The 24,571-nt window shown below is 46.2% G+C and overlaps 1 protein-coding gene across 3 annotated transcripts in view; it reads right to left on the bottom strand.

The window, feature by feature from the left end:
* Window positions 1-24,571, bottom strand: part of MRPS6 (mitochondrial ribosomal protein S6) — a 121,622-nt gene that overhangs the window by 11,981 nt on the left and 85,070 nt on the right. For 2 of the 3 annotated variants that reach the window (XM_063956520.1, XM_063956518.1), the window contains one exon: window positions 15,010-15,149. In XM_063956520.1, coding sequence (XP_063812590.1) covers window positions 15,010-15,149 — 140 coding nt within the window. Of the gene's footprint in view, window positions 1-15,009; window positions 15,150-16,895; window positions 16,963-24,571 lie in introns of those variants that run through there. The other variant, XM_063956519.1, reaches the window with a different exon arrangement.

The raw sequence follows: 24,571 nt of genomic DNA, 5'->3' as shown, positions 1-24,571 counted from the left end.
ACCCAAGTAGTGCTCCAACAACACGGGTGGATTCTGAATTTTCCAAAATCCCAACTGATCCCGACGACACGTCTGTTGTTCCTAGGGATGATTCTGGACACTGTTCAGAAAAAGGTATTTCTTCCGGAGGAGAAAGCCAGGGAGTTATCCGATCTAGTCAGGAACCTCCTAAAACCAGGAAAAGTATCTGTGCATCAATGCACAAGAGTCCTGGGAAAAATGGTAGCTTCTTACGAAGCGATTCCATTCGGCAGATTCCATGCACGAGAGGGCCGCAGATTCGGCATACAGAACTGGGTCCTAGTGACCACGGATGCCAGCCTGAGAGGCTGGGGAGCGGTCACACAGGGAAGAAACTTCCAGGGCGTGTGGTCAAGCCTGGAGACGTCTCTTCACATAAATATACTGGAGCTAAGAGCAATCTACAATGCTCTAAGCCTGGCAAAACCTCTGCTTCAGGGTCAGCCGGTGTTGATTCAGTCGGACAACATCACGGCAGTCGCCCACGTAAACAGACAGGGCGGCACAAGAAGCAGGAGGGCAATGGCAGAAGCTGCAAGGATTCTCCGCTGGGCAGAAAATCATGTGTTAGCACTGTCAGCTGTGTTCATCCCGGGAGTGGACAACTGGGAAGCAGACTTCCTCAGCAGACACGATCTGCACCCGGGAGAGTGGGGACTTCATCCAGAAGTCTTCCACATGATTGTGGTCCATTGGGAAAGACCAATGGTGGACATGATGGCGTCCCGCCTCAACAAAAAACTGGACAGGTATTGCGCCAGGTCAAGAGACCCTCAGGCAATAGCTGTAGACGCTCTGGTAACACCATGGGTGTACCAGTCAGTGTATGTGTTTCCTCCTCTGCCTCTCATACCAAAAGTACTGAGAATTATACGGCAAAGGGGAGTAAGAACGATACTCGTGGCTCCGGATTGGCCAAGAAGAACTTGGTACCCGGAACTTCAGGAGATGCTCACGGAAGATCCGTGGCCTCTACCTCTAAGACGGGACCTGCTTCAGCAGGGACCGTGTCTATTCCAAGACTTACGGCGGCTGCGTTTGACGGCATGGCGGTTGAACGCCGAATCCTAAGGGAAAAAGGCATTCCGGAAGAGGTCATCCCTACCCTGGTAAAAGCCAGGAAGGAGGTGACTGCACAACATTATCACCGCATTTGGAGAAAATATGTTGCGTGGTGTGAGGCCAGGAAGGCCCCGACGGAGGAATTTCAACTGGGTCGATTCCTACATTTCCTGCAAACAGGATTGTCTATGGGCCTCAAATTAGGGTCCATTAAGGTTCAAATTTCGGCCCTGTCGATTTTCTTCCAGAAAGAATTGGCTTCAGTTCCTGAAGTCCAGACTTTTGTAAAAGGAGTACTACATATACAGCCCCCGGTTGTGCCCCCAGTGGCACCGTGGGATCTTAATGTAGTTTTGGATTTTCTCAAATCCCATTGGTTTGAGCCACTCAAATCGGTGGATTTGAAATATCTTACATGGAAAGTAACCATGCTACTGGCCCTGGCTTCAGCCAGGAGAGTGTCAGAATTGGCGGCTTTATCGTATAAAAGCCCATATCTGATTTTCCATTCGGACAGGGCAGAACTGCGGACGCGTCCTCACTTTCTGCCTAAGGTGGTTTCAGCGTTTCACCTGAACCAGCCTATTGTGGTGCCTGCGGCTACTAGCGATTTGGAGGATTCCAAGTTGCTGGACGTTGTCAGAGCATTGAAAATATATATTTCAAGGACGGCTGGAGTCAGAAAATCTGACTCGCTGTTTATACTGTATGCACCCAACAAGCTGGGTGCTCCTGCTTCTAAGCAGACGATTGCTCGTTGGATTTGTAGCACAATTCAACTTGCACATTCTGTGGCAGGCCTGCCACAGCCTAAATCTGTCAAGGCCCATTCCACAAGGAAGGTGGGCTCATCTTGGGCGGCTGCCCGAGGGGTCTCGGCATTACAACTCTGCCGAGCAGCTACGTGGTCAGGGGAGAACACGTTTGTAAAATTCTACAAATTTGATACCCTGGCTAAGGAGGACCTGGAGTTCTCTCATTCGGTGCTGCAGAGTCATCCGCACTCTCCCGCCCGTTTGGGAGCTTTGGTATAATCCCCATGGTCCTGACGGAGTCCCAGCATCCACTAGGACGTCAGAGAAAATAAGATTTTACTTACCGATAAATCTATTTCTCGTAGTCCGTAGTGGATGCTGGGCGCCCATCCCAAGTGCGGATTGTCTGCAATACTTGTACATAGTTATTGTTACAAAAAAATAAGAATTTACTTACCGATAATTCTATTTCTCGGAGTCCGTAGTGGATGCTGGGGTTCCTGAAAGGACCATGGGGAATAGCGGCTCCGCAGGAGACAGGGCACAAAAAAGTAAAGCTTTTACCAGATCAGGTGGTGTGCACTGGCTCCTCCCCCTATGACCCTCCTCCAGACTCCAGTTAGGTACTGTGCCCGGACGAGCGTACACAATAAGGGAGGCAATTTGAATCCCGGGTAAGACTCATACCAGCCACACCAATCACACCGTACAACTTGTGATCTAAACCCAGTTAACAGTATGATAACAGAAAGAGCCTCTTAAAGATGGCTCCTTAACAATATAACCCGAATTTGTTAACAATAACTATGTACAGTATTGCAGATAATCCGCACTTGGGATGGGCGCCCAGCATCCACTACGGACTCCGAGAAATAGAATTATCGGTAAGTAAATTCTTATTTTCTCTATCGTCCTAAGTGGATGCTGGGGTTCCTGAAAGGACCATGGGGATTATACCAAAGCTCCCAAACGGGCGGGAGAGTGCGGATGACTCTGCAGCACCGAATGAGAGAATTCCAAGTCCTCTTTTGCCAGGGTATCAAATTTGTAGAATTTTACAAACGTGTTTTCCCCCGACCACGTAGCTGCTCGGCAGAATTGTAATGCCGAGACCCCTCGGGCAGCCGCCCAAGATGAGCCCACCTTCCTTGTGGAATGGGCCTTAACAGATTTAGGCTGTGGCAGGCCTGCCACAGAATGAGCAAGTTGAATTGTGTTACAAATCCAACGAGCAATCGTCTGCTTAGAAGCAGGGGCACCCAACTTGTTGGGTGCATATAGTATCAACAGCGAGTCAGATTTTCTGACTTCAGCCGTGCTTGAAATGTATATTTTTAAGGCTCTGACAACGTCCAACAACTTGGAGTCCTCCAAGTCGCCAGTGGCCGCAGGCACCACAATAGGTTGGTTCAGGTGAAACGCTGATACCACCTTAGGGAGAAAATGCGGACGAGTCCTCAGTTCTGCCCTATCCGAATGGAAGATTAGATAAGGGCTTTTATAAGATAAAGCCGCCAATTCAGATACTCTCCTGGCGGAAGCCAGGGCCAGTAACATAGTCACTTTCCATGTGAGATATTTAAAATCCACCTTTTTCAATGGTTCAAACCAATGGGATTTGAGGAAATCTAAAACGACATTTAGATCCCACGGTGCCACCGGAGGCACCACAGGAGGCTGTATATGCAGTACTCCTTTAACAAAAGTCTGTACCTCAGGAACTGAGGCCAATTCTTTTTGGAAGAATATTGACAGGGCCGAAATTTGAACCTTAATAGATCTCAATTTGAGACCCATAGACAATCCTGATTGTAGGAAATGTAGGAAACGACCCAGTTGAAATTCCTCCGTCGGAACACTCCGATCCTCGCACCACGCGACATATTTTCGCCAAATGCGGTGATAATGTTTCGCGGTGACTTCCTTCCTTGCCTTAATCAAGGTAGGAATGACTTCTTCTGGAATGCCTTTCCCTTTTAGGATCTGGCGTTCAACCGCCATGCCGTCAAACGCAGCCGCGGTAAGTCTTGAAAGAGACAGGGACCCTGTTGTAGCAGGTCCCTTCTCAGAAGTAGAGGGCACGGGTCGTCCGTGACCAACTCTTGAAGTTCCGGGTACCAAGTCCTTCTTGGCTAATCCGGAGCCACTAGTATTGTTCTTACTCCTCCTCACCGTATAATCTTCAATACCTTTGGTATGAGAGGCAGAGGAGGAAACACATATACTGATTTGTACACCCAAGGTGTTACCAGTGCGTCCACAGCTATTGCCTGTGGATCTCTTGACCTGGCGCAATACTTGTCCTTGAGGCGAGACGCCATCATGTCTACCATTGGTCTTTCCCAACAGTTTATTAGCATGTGGAAGACTTCTGGATGAAGACCCCCCTCTCCCGGGTGAATATCGTGTCTGCTGAGGAAGTCTGCTTCCCAGTTGTCCACGCCCGGGAAGAACACTGCTGACAGTGCTATTACGTGATTCTCCGCCCAGCGAAGAATGTTGGCAGCTTCTGCCATTGCACTCCTGCTTCTTGTGCCGCCCTGTCTGTTTACATGGGCGACCGCCGTGATGTTGTCCGACTGAATCAACACCGGTTTTCCTTGCAGGAGTGGTTCCGCCTGGCTTAGAGCATTTTAGATTGCTCTTAGTACCAGAATGTTTATGTGAAGAGACTTTTCCAGGTTCGTCCATACCCCCTGGAAGTTTCTTCCTTGTGTGACTGCTCCCCAACCTCTCAGGCTGGCGTCCGTGGTCACCAGGATCAAATCCTGTATGCCGAATCTGCGGCCCTCCAATAGATGAGCCTTTTGCAACCACCACAGAAGATATACCCTTGTCCTTGGCGACAGGGTTATTCGCAGGTGCATCTGAGGATGCGACCCTGACCATTTGTCCAACAGATCCCTTTGGAAAATTCTTGCATGGAATCTGCCGAATGGAATTGCTTCGTAAAAAGCCACCATTTTTCCCAGGACTCTTGTGTACAGACACCTTTCCTGGTTTTAGGAGGTTCCTGACAGGTCGGATAACTCCTTGGCTTTTTCCTCGGGAAGAAAAACCTTTTTCTGAACCGTGTCCAGAATCATCCCTAGGAACAGCAGACGTATCGTCAGAAAACAGCTGCGATTCTTGGAATATTTAGAATCCAGTCGTGCCGTCGAAGAACTACTTTAGATAGTGCTCTTCCGACCTCCAACTGTTCTCTGGAACTTGCCCTTTTTAGGTCGTGCAAGTAAGGGATAATTTAGATGCCTTTTTTCTTTGAAGAAACATCTTTTCGGCCATTACCTTGGTAAAAAGGCCCGGGGTGCCGTGGATAATTCAAACGGCATCGTCTGAAACTGATATTGACAGTTCTGTACCACGAACCAGAGGTACCCTTGATGAGAAGGACAAAATTTGGACATGGAGGTAATCCTTGATGTCCAGGGACACCATATAGTCCCCTTTTTTCCGGTTCGCTATCACTGCTCTGAGTGACTTTATCTCGATTTGAACCTTTTATGTAAGTGTTCAAAACATTTTAGATTTAGACTATGTGTCACCAAGCCGTCTGGCTTCAGTACCACAATATAGTGTGGAAAAATAATACCCTTTTCCTTGTCGTAGGAGGGGTACTTTGATTATCACCTGCTGGATATACAGCTTGTGAATTGTTTCCAATGCTGCCTCCCTGTCGGAGGGAGCCGTTGGTAAAGCAGACTTCAGGAACCTGCGAGGAGAAGATGTCTCGACTCTCCAATCTTTACCCCTGGGATAATACTCGTACGATCTAGGGGTCAACTTGCGAGTGATCCCACTGCGCCCTGAGACTCTTGAGACTACCCCCCCACCTTGAGTCCGCTTGCACGGCCCCAGCGTCATGCTGAGGACTTGGCAGACGCGGTGGAGGGCTTCTTTTCCTGGGAAAGGGCTGCCTGCTGCAGTCTACTTCCCTTACCTCTATGTCTGGGCAGATATGACTGGCCTTTTGCCTGCATGCCCTCATGGGAAAGGAAAGATTGAGGCTGAAAAGACGGTGTCTTTTTTAGCTGAGATGTAACTTGGGGTAAAAAAGGTTGGATTTCCCAGCTGTTGCTGTGGTCCCCAGGTCCGATGGACCGACCCCCAAATAACTCCTTCCCTTTATACAGCAATACTTCCATCTGCCGTATGGGATCTGTATCACCTGACCACTGTCGTGTCCCTGACATCTTCTGGGAGATATGGACAACGCACTTATCTTGATGCCAGAGAGCAAATATCCCTCTGTGCATCTCACATACATATATATAGAATGCATCCTATTAAATGCTCTACATGAATAAAATATTTTCAGTCAGGGAATCCGACCAAGCCAACCCAGCACTGCATCTCCAGGCTGATGGCGATCGCTGGTCGCAGTATAACCACCGTATGTGTGTATATACTTTTTAGGATATTTTTCCAGCTTCCTATCAGCTGGCTCCTTGAGGGCGGCCGTATCTGGAGACGGTAACGCCACTTGATAAGCGTGTGAGCGCCTTATCACCCTAAGGGGTGTTTCCCAACGTACCCTAATTTCTGGCGGGAAAGGGTATAACGCCAATATTTGCTATCGGGGTAACCCTACGCATCATCACACACTTCATTTTATTTTATCTGATTCAGGAAAAACTACAGGTAGTTTTTTCACTCCCACATAATACCCTTTCTTGTGGTACTTGTAGTATCAGAAACACGTAACACCTCCTTCATTGCCCTTAACGTGTGGCCCTAATGAGAAATACGTTTGTTTATTCACCGTCGACACTGTATTCAGTGTCCGTGTCTGTGTCTGTGTCGACCGACTGAGGTAAATGGGCGTTTTTAAAACCCCTGACGGTGTTTCTGAGACGCCTGGACCGGTCCTAATAGATTGTCGGCCGTCTCATGTCGTCAACCGACCTTGCAGCGTGTTGACATTCTCACGTAATTCTCTAAATAAGCCATCCATTCCGGTGTCGACTCCCTAGAGAGTGACATCACCATTACAGGCAATTTCTCCGCCTCCTCACCAACATCGTCCTCATACATGTCGACACACACGTACCGACACACAGCACACACACCGGGAATGCTCTGACAGAGGACAGGACCCACTAGCCCTTTGGGGAGACAGAGGGAGAGTCTGCCAGCACACACCAAAAACGCTATAATTATATAGGGACAACCTTATATAAGTGTTTCTCCCTTATAGCATCTTTTATATATATACAATATCGCCAAAATCAGTGCCCCCCCTCTCTGTTTTAACCCTGTTTCTGTAGTGCAGTGCAGGGGAGAGCCTGGGAGCCTTCTCTCCAGCTTTTCTGTGAGAGAAAATGGCGCTGTGTGCTGAGGAGATAGGCCCCGCCCCTTTTACGGCGGGCTCGTCTCCCGCTATTTTTGAAGTTAGGCAGGGATTAAATATCTCCATATAGCCTCTGTGGGCTATATGTGAGGTATTTTTTTGCCTCTAATAAGGTTTTTATTTGCCTCTCAGAGCGCCCCCCCCAGCGCTCTGCACCCTCAGTGACTGTTGTGTGAAGTGTGCTGAGAGGAAAATGGCGCACAGCTGCAGTGCTGTGCGCTACCTTTATGAAGACTCAGGAGTCTTCAGCCGCCGATTTTGGACCTCTTCTCTCTTCAGCGTCTGCAAGGGGGCCGGCGGCGCGGCTCCGGTGACCATCCAGGCTGTACCTGTGATCGTCCCTCTGGAGCTAGTGTCCAGTAGCCAAGCAGCAAATCCACTCTGCACGCAGGTGAGTTCACTACTTCTCCCCTAAGTCCCTCGTTGCAGTGATCCTGTTGCCAGCAGGACTCACTGTAAAGTAAAAAACCTAAGCTAAACTTTCTCTAAGCAGCTCTTTAGGAGAGCCACCTAGATTGCACCCTTCTCGTTCGGGCACAAAATCTAACTGGAGTCTGGAGGAGGGTCATAGGGGGAGGAGCCAGTGCACACCACCTGATCTGGTAAAAGCTTTACTTTTTTGTGCCCTGTCTCCTGCGGAGCCGCTATTCCCCATGGTCCTTTCAGGAACCCCAGCATCCACTTAGGACGATAGAGAAAATCGGGTTGTTATTGTTGTGAGCCGTCTGTTCAGAGGCTCCTACGTTTGTCATACTGTTAACTGGGTTCAGATCACAAGTTGTACGGTGTGATTGGTGTGGCTGGTATGAGTCTTACCCGGGATTCAAAATCCTTCCTTATTGTGTACGCTCGTCCGGGCACAGTATCCTAACTGAGGCTTGGAGGAGGGTCATAGGGTGAGGAGCCAGTACACACCACCTAGTGGTCAAACTTTTAAATTTTGTGCCCTGTCTCCTGCGGAGCTGCTATTCCCATGGTCCTGACGGAGTCCCAGCATCCACTACGGACTACGAGAAATAGATTTATCAGTAAGTAAAATCTTATTTTCCACTCCAAATGGGCAGTACTCAGTTGACAATAAAGGGTGTTTATTAGATCCTCCACCTCACGATGAGTCATTTAGCAATGATGGAACAATTGCAAAGAAGAACAGAAATGGTTATTGCCTAATAAAATGTATCATAATAAATAGAAAAAATGAGGACTTCATGTACGAACAAAGGCTTCTAGTTTCTTTCAATGAAACTCACCTGACACGAATTAACAGAATTCTCCAGCTCCCATGTAGATAAGTTAGAAACAACCAAGTCTACAAACCAACTTGGTTCCTCTATGCAACCTAAAGTGCCGTTCTAGCTGGCTCCTGGCCGAAAAGAGGATTTTTATCATGGGGATTATTGATAAACCTCTGACATGAATTCTGATATGGAAGCAGCTCAAGCGGATTCGGGCTACTTTTTTGTGCAACTGACCCACATACATTACATAAGTGTCGGCTGATAAATCTGCTGCAGAGCTCTCATCCGTAAATAGTAGTTGTGCCGACACAGTGAGGACATCACAAATCATTCACTGCAGACAGGAAAAGAATGCACAAACCGGGCAGAGTCGCTAACGGCCCATTTAATTTGTAGGAAACCACAAGTCTTTCATAGATATTCCAACACACACATACACTATGATTGTCTTGGCAAATGCAACTACGTTAACAGTTGTGAACACACCGTAACTAATCTAATTATAATAAACGCAGTAGCAGCATTAGATATACTGTATATTGGGATATTTTTCTGTTTTGCTGCTTTAAATGCCCATTCACCATTCTTGCTGAACAGCTAGTGTCAGGTTGTCCTATATATATATATATATATATATATATATATATATATGTATTTATTAGTGCCTCCCTCCTACAGCGCAAGGGTTAACCCAGAACAGGTACCATGCCTGGTTTCCTCCTGCTGTACAACATTTGTGATTAGCCAGCTTAATGGCATCGCTCGTGGCCTAGCAACCATGCAGGACACCCACTGACATGCGCTTACATCCCAGCACTCACAAAGAATTCAACAAACCAGTAAAAAGCCAACGGACAACTTACAAAAGGGGATAAAAAATGACTTATTAAAACGGTCAGGACGAGACAATGGCTGCATTTATATGCCTCACAGAGGTTTTACTTAAAGGAGCGCCAAACTGTGCAACCTCACTTGGATGGCAGGCAACTACAAATCTGACACTTGCTGTAAAATATTAGCATATATTATATGTATGTATATATGGGATGCAGTCAAAATACCAGCTGTCGGGATCCCGGCGTTCAGGGGACCCTGGAATCCGGACCACCGCCGGGTATTCCCATTCGGTTGGTGGCTCCACCCCAGCACCCGAGTGGGAATATAATCTGGGTTCGAATCGTGGCCCAGGTTATATTTTCACTATATATGGATATTTTCTACATATTTTTTTTAAAAGCAAATTAATTAAGGTTATGAAGTCTATTTATTAAAATTATTTTTACTAAAATAACGTGAAAAGGGTGTGAAAACATTCTTTTCACATTATTTTAGTATCACCTGAATGTATTAAAGGGCATTTGGAGCAGTTTTCATGAAAAACTGCTCCAAACCCTTTCATTCACTTTTTTTTAGTAACCCACATCGCATTCCTCATACTTATAATGGGAAATGTGATGTGGCCAAATGTACTAAAAAATAAATGTGAAAAAATAGCTCGGGCTGGCGAGTCACAGGGCAGCGCTGCAAAAAGGACCATTTTGCCCAGCTCTCTCTACCCCTGGCAGAGAAAGCTGAGCAGGGACCGGGAAAAAAAACACCCAAAAACCATACTCACCAGTCCAGGGAGCCGGTGTCCCCTGCTCCAGTGAGCGCTGCGGGCGCCGGGTCCCCCATGTGCTGCAATGTGACACCGGTGCAGTAAAGTGACGCTGCAAAGCGGCAGCGCACTTTACAGCACCGGGGGTCACCGCAGCGCACAGGATCCAGCGTCCGGCAGCCCAACAGGAACAGCGCGGACTGGCTCACTGGACGGCGGGTATATAGATCTTCTGGAGCGGGAAATGCGGCGCACGGGGGTAGTCGCGACGGGGGTCGCATGGGCGGCGGCGGTAGCGGCGCATGCGCAGTTGGACATCGGGGTATTTTTTCCGAAAAATACCCCGATGATGCTGCAGAGTATGACCGCAAGCTCTGTCCCTGCACGCGATAATTGATACATCCCTGCGATGTAATCAATTATTGCAGTGCGAGTTTGGGCGATTTTATCACCTGTCATCCGCATTCTGGATGCGGATGGTGATAAATAGGCCACTATATTTCTTACATGAATATCATCGGAACACCACATATTGTGTTGCAAGTTGCAATAGGGAAACTGCTTAAGTTTGAGATACGAGGCAGTGGTTATTTTGCTAAAATATAGGAGGCTATTCAATTAGCTGCTGTCATTTACAGTGGCTAATAAATCCCCCGGAGCTATCGAATTAGCCCCGACAGCCATCTCTATTGTGGATTTTTTTTTCCTTCCCCGTTTTCACCTGAAAACAGGTCATTTTTCGGACGGAAAAAGACAGGCTATAACTGAATTGCGACGGAAAAAGACAGGCTATAACTGAATTGCCCGATAATCACCATCGGCCAAAATCGGTTCCATGTACTAATACAGCTCTACGAGAAATATCCTTCTTCAGGGAAACATGCCATTCTGAGAAATACCGCTACATCAACAAATGGTTATCTCAACTAGGCAGTAGATAAATGCATTGTACATATACAGTTATCTCTGAAGCAGGACCGCAGTATTATTCCACTGGTTACATTATCGTGGAGTTCATATTTGCCTAATATGTATAGCAGAAGTGGAAACGGTCTGGTCTTCCAATTAACATTGGAATAAATAAAATATTTACCCATTGTATTCAGGACAAGAATACTGTGGACGTTCTTATGGAATGTATAGCATATATATGGAATATATAGCATCTGTGATCATGACCAGTTACATATATACAGAGACAGTGATAATTTATGAATCCTACTGTTCTGATGGATAAATTGTAGTAATAACATAACAGGATATATTTTATTTTATTAAATCTTAATATTAAATGGCACTTATTTTAAATACTCACGTTAGGTCAGTGCTAGAGTATTATATTTGTTTTGTGGGTTCAATATGATTGAGGCTTTGTAGTACCTCTTTCCTCCATCAGCAAACTTATACCAGAGAATTAAAAGGTCTGTAGGAATTGATATTATTATTTATGTATTGAGTATTATTTATTATATATATATATATATATATATATATATATATATATATATATATATATATATATATGTTTTTTATTATAATTATTTTTATTATTAATAATAATAATAATACTAATAGTAATATTAGATTTCCATTTCTATCCTTGTAGTGCCAATTACTTTTTATCTTCTTGGAAATTCACCTTATCTGTCCCTGTAATGCAACATAACCTCCTGGGAATACTACTGAGGGAGGTATTCAATTAGCAACGTGCTAATTGGTTCGCCAGGGGCAATCCAATTAGCCCCGATAAACCGGAGCTTATCGCCAATGCCGGCATTTATCGAGGATTATGCTTTGCGTGCCGCATAAACCGACATAAGTACTCCCTAGATCAGTGCGAAAGTACATAGGTCCACTGCTTTTAACGGGACCTAAGTATTTTCACGTGAAAAACAGGTGTTTTTTCCCGTGGTACCTAATTGGATGGGGGGAATAAAAGACCCTCACAAAAAACACCAATTCGCAGGTAACTGGATACCCCCTTATGTTGCTGACAATGCATGCTGTCATTTGTAGTCCCACAACACCGAGAGACAGTTTATAGGACATCGTGAGCCTGTCGAGTGTGCAACAACTAATCCATCGCTTTACAGAAAGTCACATATGTAAAACCTTATACAGGCTGAGTCTCCCGTATCCTAGATGCTTGGGACCAGAAGTATTTTAGACTTAACAATATTTTGGAATATTTGCATACCTCAATGAGACCCAAGTCTTAGCACGAAATGCATCTATGTTTCATGTACACACAGCCTAAAGGTCATTTTATACAGTATTTCTCTTACGTCCTAGAGGATGCTGGGGACTCCGTAAGGACCATGGGGTATAGACGGGCTCCGCAGGAGACATGGGCACTATAAAGAACTTTTAGTATGGGTGTGCACTGGCTCCTCCCTCTATGCCCCTCCTCCAGACCTGTTAGATCCTGTGCCCAGTGGAGATTGGGTGCACTACAGGTGAGCTCTCCTGAGTTTCTCTGAAAAAGAATTTTGTTAGGTTTTTTATTTTCAGGGAGCACTGCTGGCAACAGGCTCCCTGCATCGTGCGACTGAGGAGAGAGAAGCAGACCTACTTAAGTGATAGGCTCTGCTTCTTAGGCTACTGGACACCATTAGCTCCAGAGGGAGTCGAAACGCAGGTCTCCCCTTGCCGTTCGTCCCAGAGCCGCGCCGCCGTCCTCCTCACAGAGCCGGAAGATAGAAGCCGGGTGAGTATAAGAAGAAAAGAAGACTTCAAGGCGGCAGAATACTTCAAATCTTCCCTGCAGTAACGCTGCGCGCCATTGCTCCCACACAATACACACACTAGCAGGCACTGATGGGTGCAGGGCGCAGGGGGGGCGCCCTGGGCAGCAATATAAACCTCTAGTCTGGCATTTATATTGATATAGGCTGCGGAGGCAGTTAGTGTATAAATCCCCCGCCAGTTTTTATAAACTGGAGGGGGCGGAGCTTGGTCCCACAGTACTAATCAGCGCCATTTTCTCCACAGAACACTGCAGAGAAGCTGGCTCCCCGGACTCTCCCCTGCTGAACACGGTGACACAGGGCTGAAAAGAGGAAGGGGGGGGGGGGGGGCACTTGTAAGGCGCAGTGAGTGTATTACACGGTTATTATATATAAAAGTGCTATATCTGGGAATTTGTTTCCAGTGTCAGTTGGCGCTGGGTGTGTGCTGGCATACTCTCTGTCTCTCCAAAGGGCCTTGTTGGGGAACTGTCCCCTTATAGATATATCCCTGTGTGTGTGGGGGTGTCGGTACGCGTGTGTCGGCATGTCTGAAGCGGAAGGCTCATCTAAGGAGGAGGTGGAGCAGATGATTGTGGTGTCTCCGTCGGCAACACCGACTCATGATTGGATGGACATGTGGAAGGTTTTAAATACAAATGTGACCTTATTACATAAGAGATTGGACAAAGCAGAGTATCAATCCACGACTTCGACTGGGTCGCCGAGCCCTTCTGGGTCTCAAAAACGTCCCCTATCCCAAATAGCAGACACTGATACCGACACGGATTCTGACTCCAGTGTCGACTACGATGAGGCGAGGTTACACCCAAGGGTGGCCAAAAGTATTCATTATATGATTATTGCAATAAAAGATGTTTTGCGTATCACTGATGACCCCTCTGTCCCTGACACGAGGGTGCGCATGTATAAGGAAAAGAGACCTGAGGTAACCTTTCCCCCATCTCATAAGCTGAACGCGTTATTTGAAAAAGCTTGGGAAACTCCAGATAAAAAACTGCAGATTCCCAAGAGGATTCATATGGCGTACCCTTTCCCTGCACAGGACAGGGTACGGTGGGGATCTTCGCCCAGGGTGGACAAGGCTTTAACGCGTCTGTCCAAGAAGGTGGCGCTGCCGTCTCCAGACACGGCAGCCCTCAAGGATCCTGCTGATTGCAGACAGGAGACTACCTTAAAATCTATTTATACGCATACGGGGGCTTTACTCAGACCGGCAATTGCATCGGCATGGGTATGTAGCGCAGTTGCGGCTTGGACAGATACCTTGTCAACTGACATTGATACCCTAGACAGGCATACCATTTTATTGACCTTAGGTCACATTAAAGACGCAGTCTTATATATGAGAGACGCTCAGAGAGACGTTGGGCTGCTTGGTTCGAGAGCCAACGCCATGGCGATTTCTGCTAGACGAGCCCTGTGGACCCGCAGCCCTGCTAAGCTAAAATACACTCCCCCATAGGCGTGTACTAGTTGATCGCAGCAGCAGCAGCAAAAAGTTGCTGGCTGCGATCAACTCGGAATGACCACCACTAACCCTTAAAATAAACGCCTCAAATGTTTTCAATATAATGTCTTGAACACATTTTGTAACGTAGGTCTCTGCTAATATCAATCTTATGTACTCACTGTACAGGTTTCGTTTCCCTCACCTTTTATATGCAAACATGCTGTATTGTGAAGGGATGCATTAATAAAAACAGGTTTTCAAAAATAAATTAAAAAAAACTCCTCAAAATAATACTAAGCACATAACGACTCCCTCTCTATAATACTCCCGATAATCTGCCTTTCAACAGAGATTCCATTTTTATTTGTGGTTTAACAATTACAGTATTTACTAAATTATATTAAGATTTTTTAAAGGGGCAATCACTTACAAGGCATGGTATTGGTTTGTAAGCGATTGCCCCTTTAAAAAAAAGAAAAACACGTCAGGGTTCGGCCAGCACCCCGCACGGCCACCATTACATCCAGCCCCATATGTGAGTATCAGGCCATAACAAGGCCGTTTTTCACTGTCCCAACCAACCATTTCCACATGGAAGGAGTCTTGTGCTATCTTGTACACTAAAATAAAGAATAAATAAAGTAATAATAATAATAATTAATAATTATTATTATTATGTAGTAGTAATAATAATAATAATAATAAAGTAATAATAATAATAATAATAATAAAGATAAAATTGAGGGGGGAAAAAAGCAAAAAACAAACAACAACAAAAAAACATACCCTCCTTGTGTGTGACGTTGGCTATGCTTGAACATTTTGTAAGGAAGGGGCTTTTCTCCGAGGTTTTCCAGGTTCCGAACAATGGCCCCCTTTTCCATCAGAGTCTCTATTGTACGCTTGAGGGTAGCCACTGTCTCAGGCTGTTGATAAAAAGAAAAAAAAAGAAGATTAATCATGCGAGTTTACCTATACATGGTGCCTGCCTGACACACCAGGTACTACGACGCATCAGATTAATGTTCAATTGAGGATCTCTGATGGACACACATATAGCGTGTTACATGATCATGCCTCATCAGTCTTCCAAAGCTTTCTGATGCCCACAGTAATGCCCACATCGCAGTCATATTAGTATTTAGCACAATATACAATGCAACATGATACTTAAAAATGCAGAGGATTATAGAAATCGCTGTTATCACAGAGCGTGGAGTCAGCCAACCAATATTGAAGAATGTGTTTCCTATGGAATGGTCAAAGGCTATAGGCTCAGGAATGCTGGTTTATCCTACAACACCTCTCCGATTCCAGTGGCTACCAGGTGAACTTCGATGTCCTGACAAGCGAGGTCATTTCCTCAGCTACTTTACCTTTGTCTTTGTTATAGCCGTTATAACTGGCCCACCAATAAAATGAAAACGGATGAAAATATGTATGCTAGAGGAGATACGTAGGGCGGGATTCAAATCTTGCAGCTCCCCTCCCGCCCCCATCGCGCCCGCCGGCAGTTTTCAAATGTTACTGCCGATGGGCGCGATATCAGCATTTCAGCTCGCCACCCCCTTGGGTGGCGAGCTGAAATGCACAAAAAGTGACCCGTTTGTACGTCCAAACGGGACTTTTCACAATCGCGCCCATGACTTTATTCGGGTTTAGCTGCTTTACCCGGCTAAACCCGTCTCTTATGGGAGCGATCAGCGCAATAACATGGGGCCATAGAATATCGCCCCGCGATCTCCCGTCACTTTAGATGGGAGATCGGTGGCAATAAAAGATTTGAATCCCGCCCATTGATTCGTCTTCATACAGTGGCTTTTAAACCTGTATGATGGTTACTACCAAGGGGATCTCCTGAGAAACGGATCCTAATTCTGCAGCACCTCCCAAGTAAAAACTAAATAATGAACACAAAACACAATTAAAAGTATAAAGTCCTCAAAATACAGCAGAATTATTAGATATACTATGTACAGAAGGACCTCTCTCTCAGACCCACAGATTGGAGGTTAGGAAATTGTACAACAATAGGGATCCTACGTAGAGTCTCTAGAAAACGCGTCAAAGTCCAAAATTCTGAAAGTATATGAATCCACACACCGTCTTCCTTCTATGGTCACAAATTTGTTAGTACTCCCTATATGGTATCTGCCCTCTTCCCCCTTAACACGGGTTGGGGTTGTGGCGGGATTCCGGCGGTCAGCATCAGACGCTGGGATCCAAGCTACGGAATGCCGGGGCGGGTGCGCAATGAAGCTGCGGTCGCCACAGGTTGAGTGGGAACAGTCCCTGTTAGTCGGCATTCCGACCGTCGGGATTTTGAGTGGCCGGGATGTAGTGGTCGGTATTGTGACTGACGGTCTACATATCCTACATTTCTGGAACTTAGGGGCAGATTTACTAAGCCTCGAAGAAAGAGAAAGCACCAGCCAATCAGCTCCTAACTGCCATGTTACAGGCTGTGTTTAAAAAATGACAGTTGAGAGCTGATTGGCGGGTACTATATATGCACTGCTTAGAACATCTGCCCCCAGATACCGTTGGTGACCTATTGGTGGGAGTTTGAGACAACAATGGCACGTGCTATTCTATTTATTTATTTATTTTAGAGATCTGTGTTAATTGTTTTAGTTTTACTCTAATTATCTTTGATTTATATTCTCACATACTGTAGTCTTCCCACCGTCAATGTACATTTGCTATGTTACTACAGATTTCGCTGTTTCTGTGCCTGTTTAAAAAAAAAAAAAAAAGGATGAAGTAATTTGTAAAACAGTCACTAACATGTTTCACAGCGATGCACAGCTTCTTCCTGAGAGCAATACAAATCTTTAATAAGAATATATTGGGTTTAGATTGTTCTGCTGACAAAGGAGTCACGTTGCGCTTTGGAAAAAGTTAGCCAATGATACAGTATATCAGCTTTGCAATTTTAATTTTATTTATTTTTTTAAATATTTGGATTCCATGCTCTAGATTGTATCAGCCTGGAGCAGAATTTGCCTTGCAGTCACCGTTTCATGAAATCCCACTCAATATTTCCAAGTCCAATTATTTTCGTACTCGCATATTGAAGGTTATTCAGAGATGGATCCCGCATGTGTCCATCTCCTCACATGCTTTGAGCCGTCCAGCATGTGTGGCGCTGCCTCACAATGCGTCCGCAATTTAATTGTGGACACATCGATTTAAGCTTGACCCCTGCCTGCGCATTTTGAAGCACTGGCAGGTAGTCTGCCGCCATTTTTTTTAGTGGAACGGTTGCGTTGGACGTCACCCCCCCATTTCGGCACAACGCCCCCCTCCATGCCACCCCTTGAACGCCTGTCGCTGTCATTCACCTTGCGGCCGCATCCCTCCAGAATGTGGCCACAAGGAGAAGGGTCACTCACGCGCACTGCAGCCGATGCACAGACCAAATGGACGTGGCCGCTGCGTACAGGAGCGCAACTGCGTCCATCTCTGAATAGCCCCCATTATATGGTTATACTATTCCCGTTGGACTTCGCAACCAACAAGCTTCATTTTGTTTGATCTTGGTAATGAAATACAAAAGGTGCTATCTCAATTCATAAAGCTTTAAATGTACAGAAGAATATAATTCAAATGCAATGGATGTTCCATAGAGAAGCTTTTGATGGTCAATTTATCCTAATACTTTTCACTCACCTTCAAAATTCTTTCCAAGGGGGTTAATTTAGCTAGTCCGCAGTTTCTGTCTTCCAGAATAATCTTGGGTCATAAATACATTCTATTATACACACAGAGCGGGACACACATCTTCAATGGTGGCATCATCGCGAATGTGCAGGCGTGTGCTTCACTTGATGCGATAAAGTGGTGCCTGGGAAGTTGAGTGAGTGAACTGGCCAAGTATGGCGGTGGTGACAGCACATCACTTACCGGTTCAGCCATTCACTCTGTCCTACCCTGCGTAAGAGCCAGGGAAGGGTGGCACCAAGTCAATCTCAGGAAATGTTTTGGAGAATTATTATAAAGGACTCTTGAGTTTTTATTTTGAAGCGGAAGTCGCAGTTGCACAAAATTGTCTCCGACTCCACAGCCCTGTTTTTGGCACTTAAAGATAAACATTACTTTGATGAAAGCACTGGTAAGGCTGTACACGGGAGAGGTTTGTCCCAAGATTCTGACCTATATGATTTAAAACCCCAGGAAAAAGTCTGATTGTAAAACAGACTGAATAGAGGTTTTGGGCATTATTAAAATCCGGTTAAGGGTTCCTGGGGTTGTGGATGGAGAGAGAGGGTGGTCTCCATCAATAAGGCCAATGGGCCTAATTCAGAGTTGATTGCAGCAGCAAATTTGTTAGCAGTTGGGCAAAACCATGTGCAGTGCAGGGGGGGGGGGCAGATATAACATATGCAGAGAGAGTTAGATTTGGGTGGGGTGTGTTCAAACTGAAATCTAAATTGCAGTATAAAAATAAAGCAGCCAGTATTTACTCTGCACAGAAACAAAATAACCCACCCAAATCTAACTCTCTCTGCAAATGTTATATCTGCCACACCTGCAGTGTACATGGTTTTGCCCAACTGCTAACAAATTTGCTGCTGCGATCAACTCCCCCAATATCAGGTCTTCAGCCTGAGATCAGGCTAATTAGTGCTTGCACCTGTAGAGGCCAATAAAAGGTGTGTAAGGGTTTTACTCAGGCTCTCACTACCTGGGGGAACAAGCAGCAGGCTTGTTATGAGACACTAATTTACAGACCATGAGTACTGTACAAATGTCTAGTTTTGTGGTAGGGGCATTAGGACCTACCATCTTTTGAGAGAGAGAACTTGTTTGTTTAGCTAGTGCCCAGACAGCTAGGATTTAGATTTTTAGCCATAAAACTAGTTACTGCTAAATTGCATAAAATCCCTGGAGTGGTGCGTGGTTTCCTGGTTGCTGTGTGTTTGGAAGTGCACATCAACCCCAGGAGAGGGCACCCCTACTTTGATCTCCTCAAAATTACTGAAAATGACAAATTTCGATTTGACTGGAGTAGACGGAGGGCTGAATGTCTTTGATAGTCCTATGATGCAATCATCTCTTCGTTATTGCTTGGCCTATTTGCATACGGCTGAGGTGGTGTAATTGTGAATGGAAAGTTCATGGGTGTGAGAAGTGGATAAAGAAGTACAGTTACCACTCTCAAGGGCCCCAGAGAGCAGTGCCTCCAACTCAACATTTTTGGTTTTGGGTGGACGTGGACTTATTGTTTACTTTGCTGGTTCTTACACAAGAGGAGAGGGAAAGTAGTAAGGACTTCTACTGTGTACATTATTACTGTATAGTCTACAGTCTTGGAAGGAACATCTCTAAGCAAGATAGTAGTCAGATGACTGTAATTGTAATGATTGTGGACCACAAATGGGCACTGCGAAGCAACATCAAGGCCTGTCTTCATTTAAGCCCATAAGCCATTGAGAACCCTCATGATTTAATATTTCCGGTCACTTCATGTATCAATATACTGTTCTACAACTCCATGATCTGAACATGGTCATCACTTTTCGTCAGCCCCATACTAGTTTTGAAGGGATCAGCCTGGAGCAACAGGTAGGTAATGAGGCCCTCAGAATGTTTACTTCTGCACATATTACAGGCGATGCTGGGACGATCTTGTTGGAGAAAACGGTTCATGCTCGTGAGGTCAGGACTGCATGCGATAGGGGCAATGTCATGGTGGGAGGAGGGTAATTATGGAAAGTGGGACTCCACAGATGGAGACAGGTGGAGATTTACCAATCCTTCTAAAAGGAGGACAAATGGAGGTGTGGCTCATAGCAACCAATCAGATACTTGCTATAATTTTATAGAATGTACTTGATAAATGAAAGCTAGGATATATGATTGGTTGGGCAACACCTCTACTTGTCCTCTTTAAAAGGTTGTGTGGGAACATTTTGGCATCAAACACCTGCAGAAGTTCATGCATGTAACTTGTTTCCCCTTTATGGCTATAAATAAAGATCATTTGTATCTGGCCAAGATTCTAATACGGTTTTATGAATATTTGAAAAAGGAGAAGTTGGTTGTTCATAAACTAGAGGAACATGATTACACCTACTGTACTTAATGTGCTATCCAGAACATAATTACAGCATTACGTAACGACTCTAATCAGCTCTGCAAATATCTCTACTGCAGACTGTATTGTGTAACTTACTTTATACAATGCCAGTTAACGTTCACTTTTACAGGTTACGGGGATTTTAAGAATTACTAGACTATTGCAAACCTAATACAGAATGTTAGTGGCAGATATGAATGGGACTAGCTGAAGGTCTGCACTGGAGGAGGGGTATGAAGGAACCTCAATAGGACTTTACTTTCTAAACATGTGAAATTCTGTATGTAGTAAGAGGAACAGCATTTGCAGTTACAGGGAACAGCCCCATTGCAAAACGGGGTTGTACTACCAGCAGTGTGGCTGCCCCAAGTAGAGGGTATGTCTGTATCCGGACTCCAGGTCGACACCCATTGGTTGACAGTGGCTAGGTCGACACGGCCATTATGTCAATATGAACAAGGTCGACATGAGTGTTTCACTTTTTTTTTGCCTATTTTCATACTTTACGATCCACGTGGACTACTATTGGGAACGGTAACCTGTGCCGAGCGCTAACGTGGCAAGCGAAGCGAGCTATGCACGGAGACGCGGTGCACTAATTGGGATTCCCGGGCACTTGGCGGAGAAAACGATACCAAAAAACCCCATAAAAACTCATGTTGACCTATTTATAGTGTGGACCTAGCCACTGTCGACCTAATGGGTGTCGACCCCGAGTCCCATACCCGGTATGCCATAAGAAGTACTATTACATCTCCTCTGTAACATACCGTAGGGTCTATTTACTAAGCTTTGGAGAGAGATAAAGTATCAGCCAATCAGCTCCTAACTGTCATGTTACAGGCTGTGTTTGAAAAAAAATGACAGTTAGGAGCTGGTCGGTTAGTAACTTCTCTCTCTCTACGTTCTTTCTCTCCACGGCTTAGTGCATAGATCCCTGTAGTTTTACCTTCCTCCAGCCACTCTGCTCATCTGTATGTACAGAGACAGCCTGGCAGCGAATGAGGATGAAGCTCAATTATTCCAATTCGCTGCCAGGCTGCCCGCATTGCTGAATGCCAGGTCTGTCTGTGGCTATCGGCCACTGCCCCAACCACAGAGAGGCCCAGTACAATGCAGGGCAGATACTAGAGGACCCGGGACAAAAATTCTACAGGAGGAAATATAAATGACATTATAGTCATTGTGCCATTTGCCAGGACTTTACAATTCTCCAATTCAAACATTTCAGCGTACATTTACAGGGTCTTCGGCAGTTTCCGACGCTGGATATAAAGGGGCAATAATACTAAATATGTGACAGTCCCCAGTCTTGTGAGCTGGATGTGGCTTCCACTAAAGGGTGAAGTGAAAATGTAATGGGCGAAAGAAATAATGAAATAACCGATAGGGGATTTCCTTCTCAAACAATGAGCTGCTTATTACATGTAACCGTGGTGCCACAATGCAGACATTCTTGTGCCCAGCTGTGAGGGGTATGACGCAGTAAGAGGTAAATCTGCTTGGCAAGATACAGAATGGGTCCCTCAGCCAGCGCTCTTTATCAGAGTTACAAACACCAATCTAATAAATAACTCATTTGCTTCAGACTGGGCTTTTCCCTCCAGCAGAGGCGTATCTAGGCCCTCATTCCGAGTTGTTCGCTCGGTAAAAATCTTCGCATCGCAGCGATTTTCCGCTTAATGCGCATGCGCAATGTCCGCACTGCGACTGCGCCAAGTAAATTTGCTATGCAGTTAGGATTTTTACTCACGGCTTTTTCATCGTTCTGGCGATCGTAATGTGATTGACAGGAAATGGGTGTTACTGGGCGGAAACAGGCCGTTTTATGGGCGTGTGGGAAAAAACGCTACCGTTTCTGGGAAAAACGCAGGAGTGGCTGGAGAAACGGGGGAGTGTCTGGGCGAACGCTGGGTGTGTTTGTAACGTCAAACCAGGAACGACAAGCACTGAAATGATCGCAGATGCCGAGTAAGTCTGAAGCTACTCAGAAACTGCTACGAGGTGTGTAATCGCAATATTGTGAATACATCGTTCGCAATTTTAAGATGCTAAGATTCACTCCCAGTAGGCGGCGGCTTAGCATGAGCAAATCTGCTAAAATTCACTTGCGAGCGAACAACTCGGAATGAGGGCCCTAGGGTAGGGCGAGTGGGGCACGTGCCCTGGGCGCCTTGGCAGGCCCAGGAGAGGGGGGCGCCGCCGGCGTCCAGGTCATCATGCCCCACTCGCCCCCGTCAACCCTAAATGTGAGGGGAGGAGAGCGCAGCGTCTCTCCCTCCCCTCACCGCCGCTGCCAGCACTAGCAGTGCTGCCAGCAGCGCTGCTGTGTCCGGTCTCCGGCGTTAGCCAATCAGAGCTTGCGGACCGGCTCCTGATTGGCTGCCGGTCCGCGAGTTCTGATTGGCTAGCGAACTTGCGCCAGACAGCCGCCGGAGACCTGGAGCGGTGAGGGGAAGGAGAGGCGCTGCGCTGCGCTCTCCTCCCCTCACATAGCAACAATCGGCCGGTAAGTGACGGTGGGGGGTCCGGCGGCACAGTGGGGCATGTATCTGGCACCAAGTGGGGCCTGGTACTGTGGGGCATGTATCTGGCACTGTGGGGCAATGTAACTGGCACTGTGGGGCAATGTATCTGGCACTGTGGGGCAATGTAACTGGCACTGTGGGGCAATGTATCTGGCACTGTGGGGCATGTATCTGGCACTGTGGGGCATGTATCTGGCACTGTGGGGCAATGTACCTGGCACTGTGGGGCAATGTATCTGGCACTGTGGGGCAATGTATCTGGCACTGTGGGGCAATGTATCCGGCACTGAGTGGGGCATTGTATCCGGCACTGAGTGGGGCATTGTATCCGGCACTGAGTGGGGCATTGTATCCGGCACTGAGTGGGGCATTGTATCCGGCACTGAGTGGGGCATGTATCCGGCACTGAGTGGGGCATGTATCTGGCACTGAGTGGGGCATGTATCTGGCACTGAGTGGGGCAATGTATCTGGCACTGTGGGGCAATGTAACTGGCACTGTGGGCCATTTTCAGTGGCCACACCCCTTCTGGAGCGTGGCCACACCCCTTCTGGAGCGTGGCCACGCTCATTTTTTCGGCGCGCGCACATGCTTCTTGTTGTGTGTTTTGTTTTTGTTTTTTTTGGGGGGGGGCGCCATTTTCCATCTTGCCCTGGGCTCCGAAAACCCTAGTTACGCCTCTGCCCTCCAGCACAAAACAATAGACTGGAGAAAGGGGCTTTCCAGATGCAGAGTGTAGGTTTGTGCAACAAATGACTCAGAACATCACAGGACTCAGAAATGTGGGCCACTAAGTAGAACTCACTTATTTCTAACCGTGCACTGATCACCTTACCAATCAAATGAACTATTACTGCTACAGTCCCATCTTTGTATAAGATCTGCCATCACCTGGCAGACATTCCCCAGCTGTGACCCTTTAACTACCTGTAACCTGCATCTTCTGCTACATCAGCCATAAGTGGTTATTACGTTAGTTGGGTGAAATGAGCCAGGGGTAGGGGATCCAGTAGGGATCTCAGCAGTCAAAATACCGACTCCGGAATCCAGACTAGGGTGTCAAGCCTAGTGCCGGAATCTCGAACACCGGAATCCCGTACAAGCATGTGCCGCCCAGTCTGACAGGGGGATGCAGTCAATTTACCTCCAATCAAAATCCCGACGGTTGAAATCCCGACATGGACAAAATACCGACATTTAAAATACGAACAAGGTCAAAATACAGACATGTAAAATGCCGACAGGTCAAAATGCCGACATGAGTTTTTCATGATTTTTTCATTGAAACCGACTTGTTCATACTTTACCATCCCAGTGGACCTGGAGGGGGAATATAAAAGTATGCCGAGCGCAGCGAGGCACCGTGCCCAAGTGCAGCGAGCCATGCGAGGGGACGCGGTACACTTATACGGTGTCCATGTCAACCTATGTCGACATACACACAAAAAATGAAAACCGCATGTCAGTATTTCGACCTGTCGGCATTTTAGATGTCGGTATTTTGACCTTGTCGGTATTCTAAATGTCAGTATTTTGTCCATCTCGGGATTTTGACCGTCGATTATTATTATTATCCTTTATTTACAGAGTACATAAACAAATAATCAAACAGGAAAAGAGTGACTTAGGGTGTGTACATACGGTGAGATATTTTCTTTCGATTTTGACTATATAGTCAAAATCGCAAGAGAAGTTAGTGCAGATCACAAGGTGAAAGTCACCTTGCGATCCCGATGCG

Source organism: Pseudophryne corroboree, chromosome 2, assembly GCF_028390025.1.
Source record: "Pseudophryne corroboree isolate aPseCor3 chromosome 2, aPseCor3.hap2, whole genome shotgun sequence".
NCBI lineage: Eukaryota > Metazoa > Chordata > Amphibia > Anura > Myobatrachidae > Pseudophryne > Pseudophryne corroboree.
The sequence above is the reverse complement of the archived record's forward strand: the minus strand, read 5'-3'. Positions and strand labels throughout refer to the sequence as shown.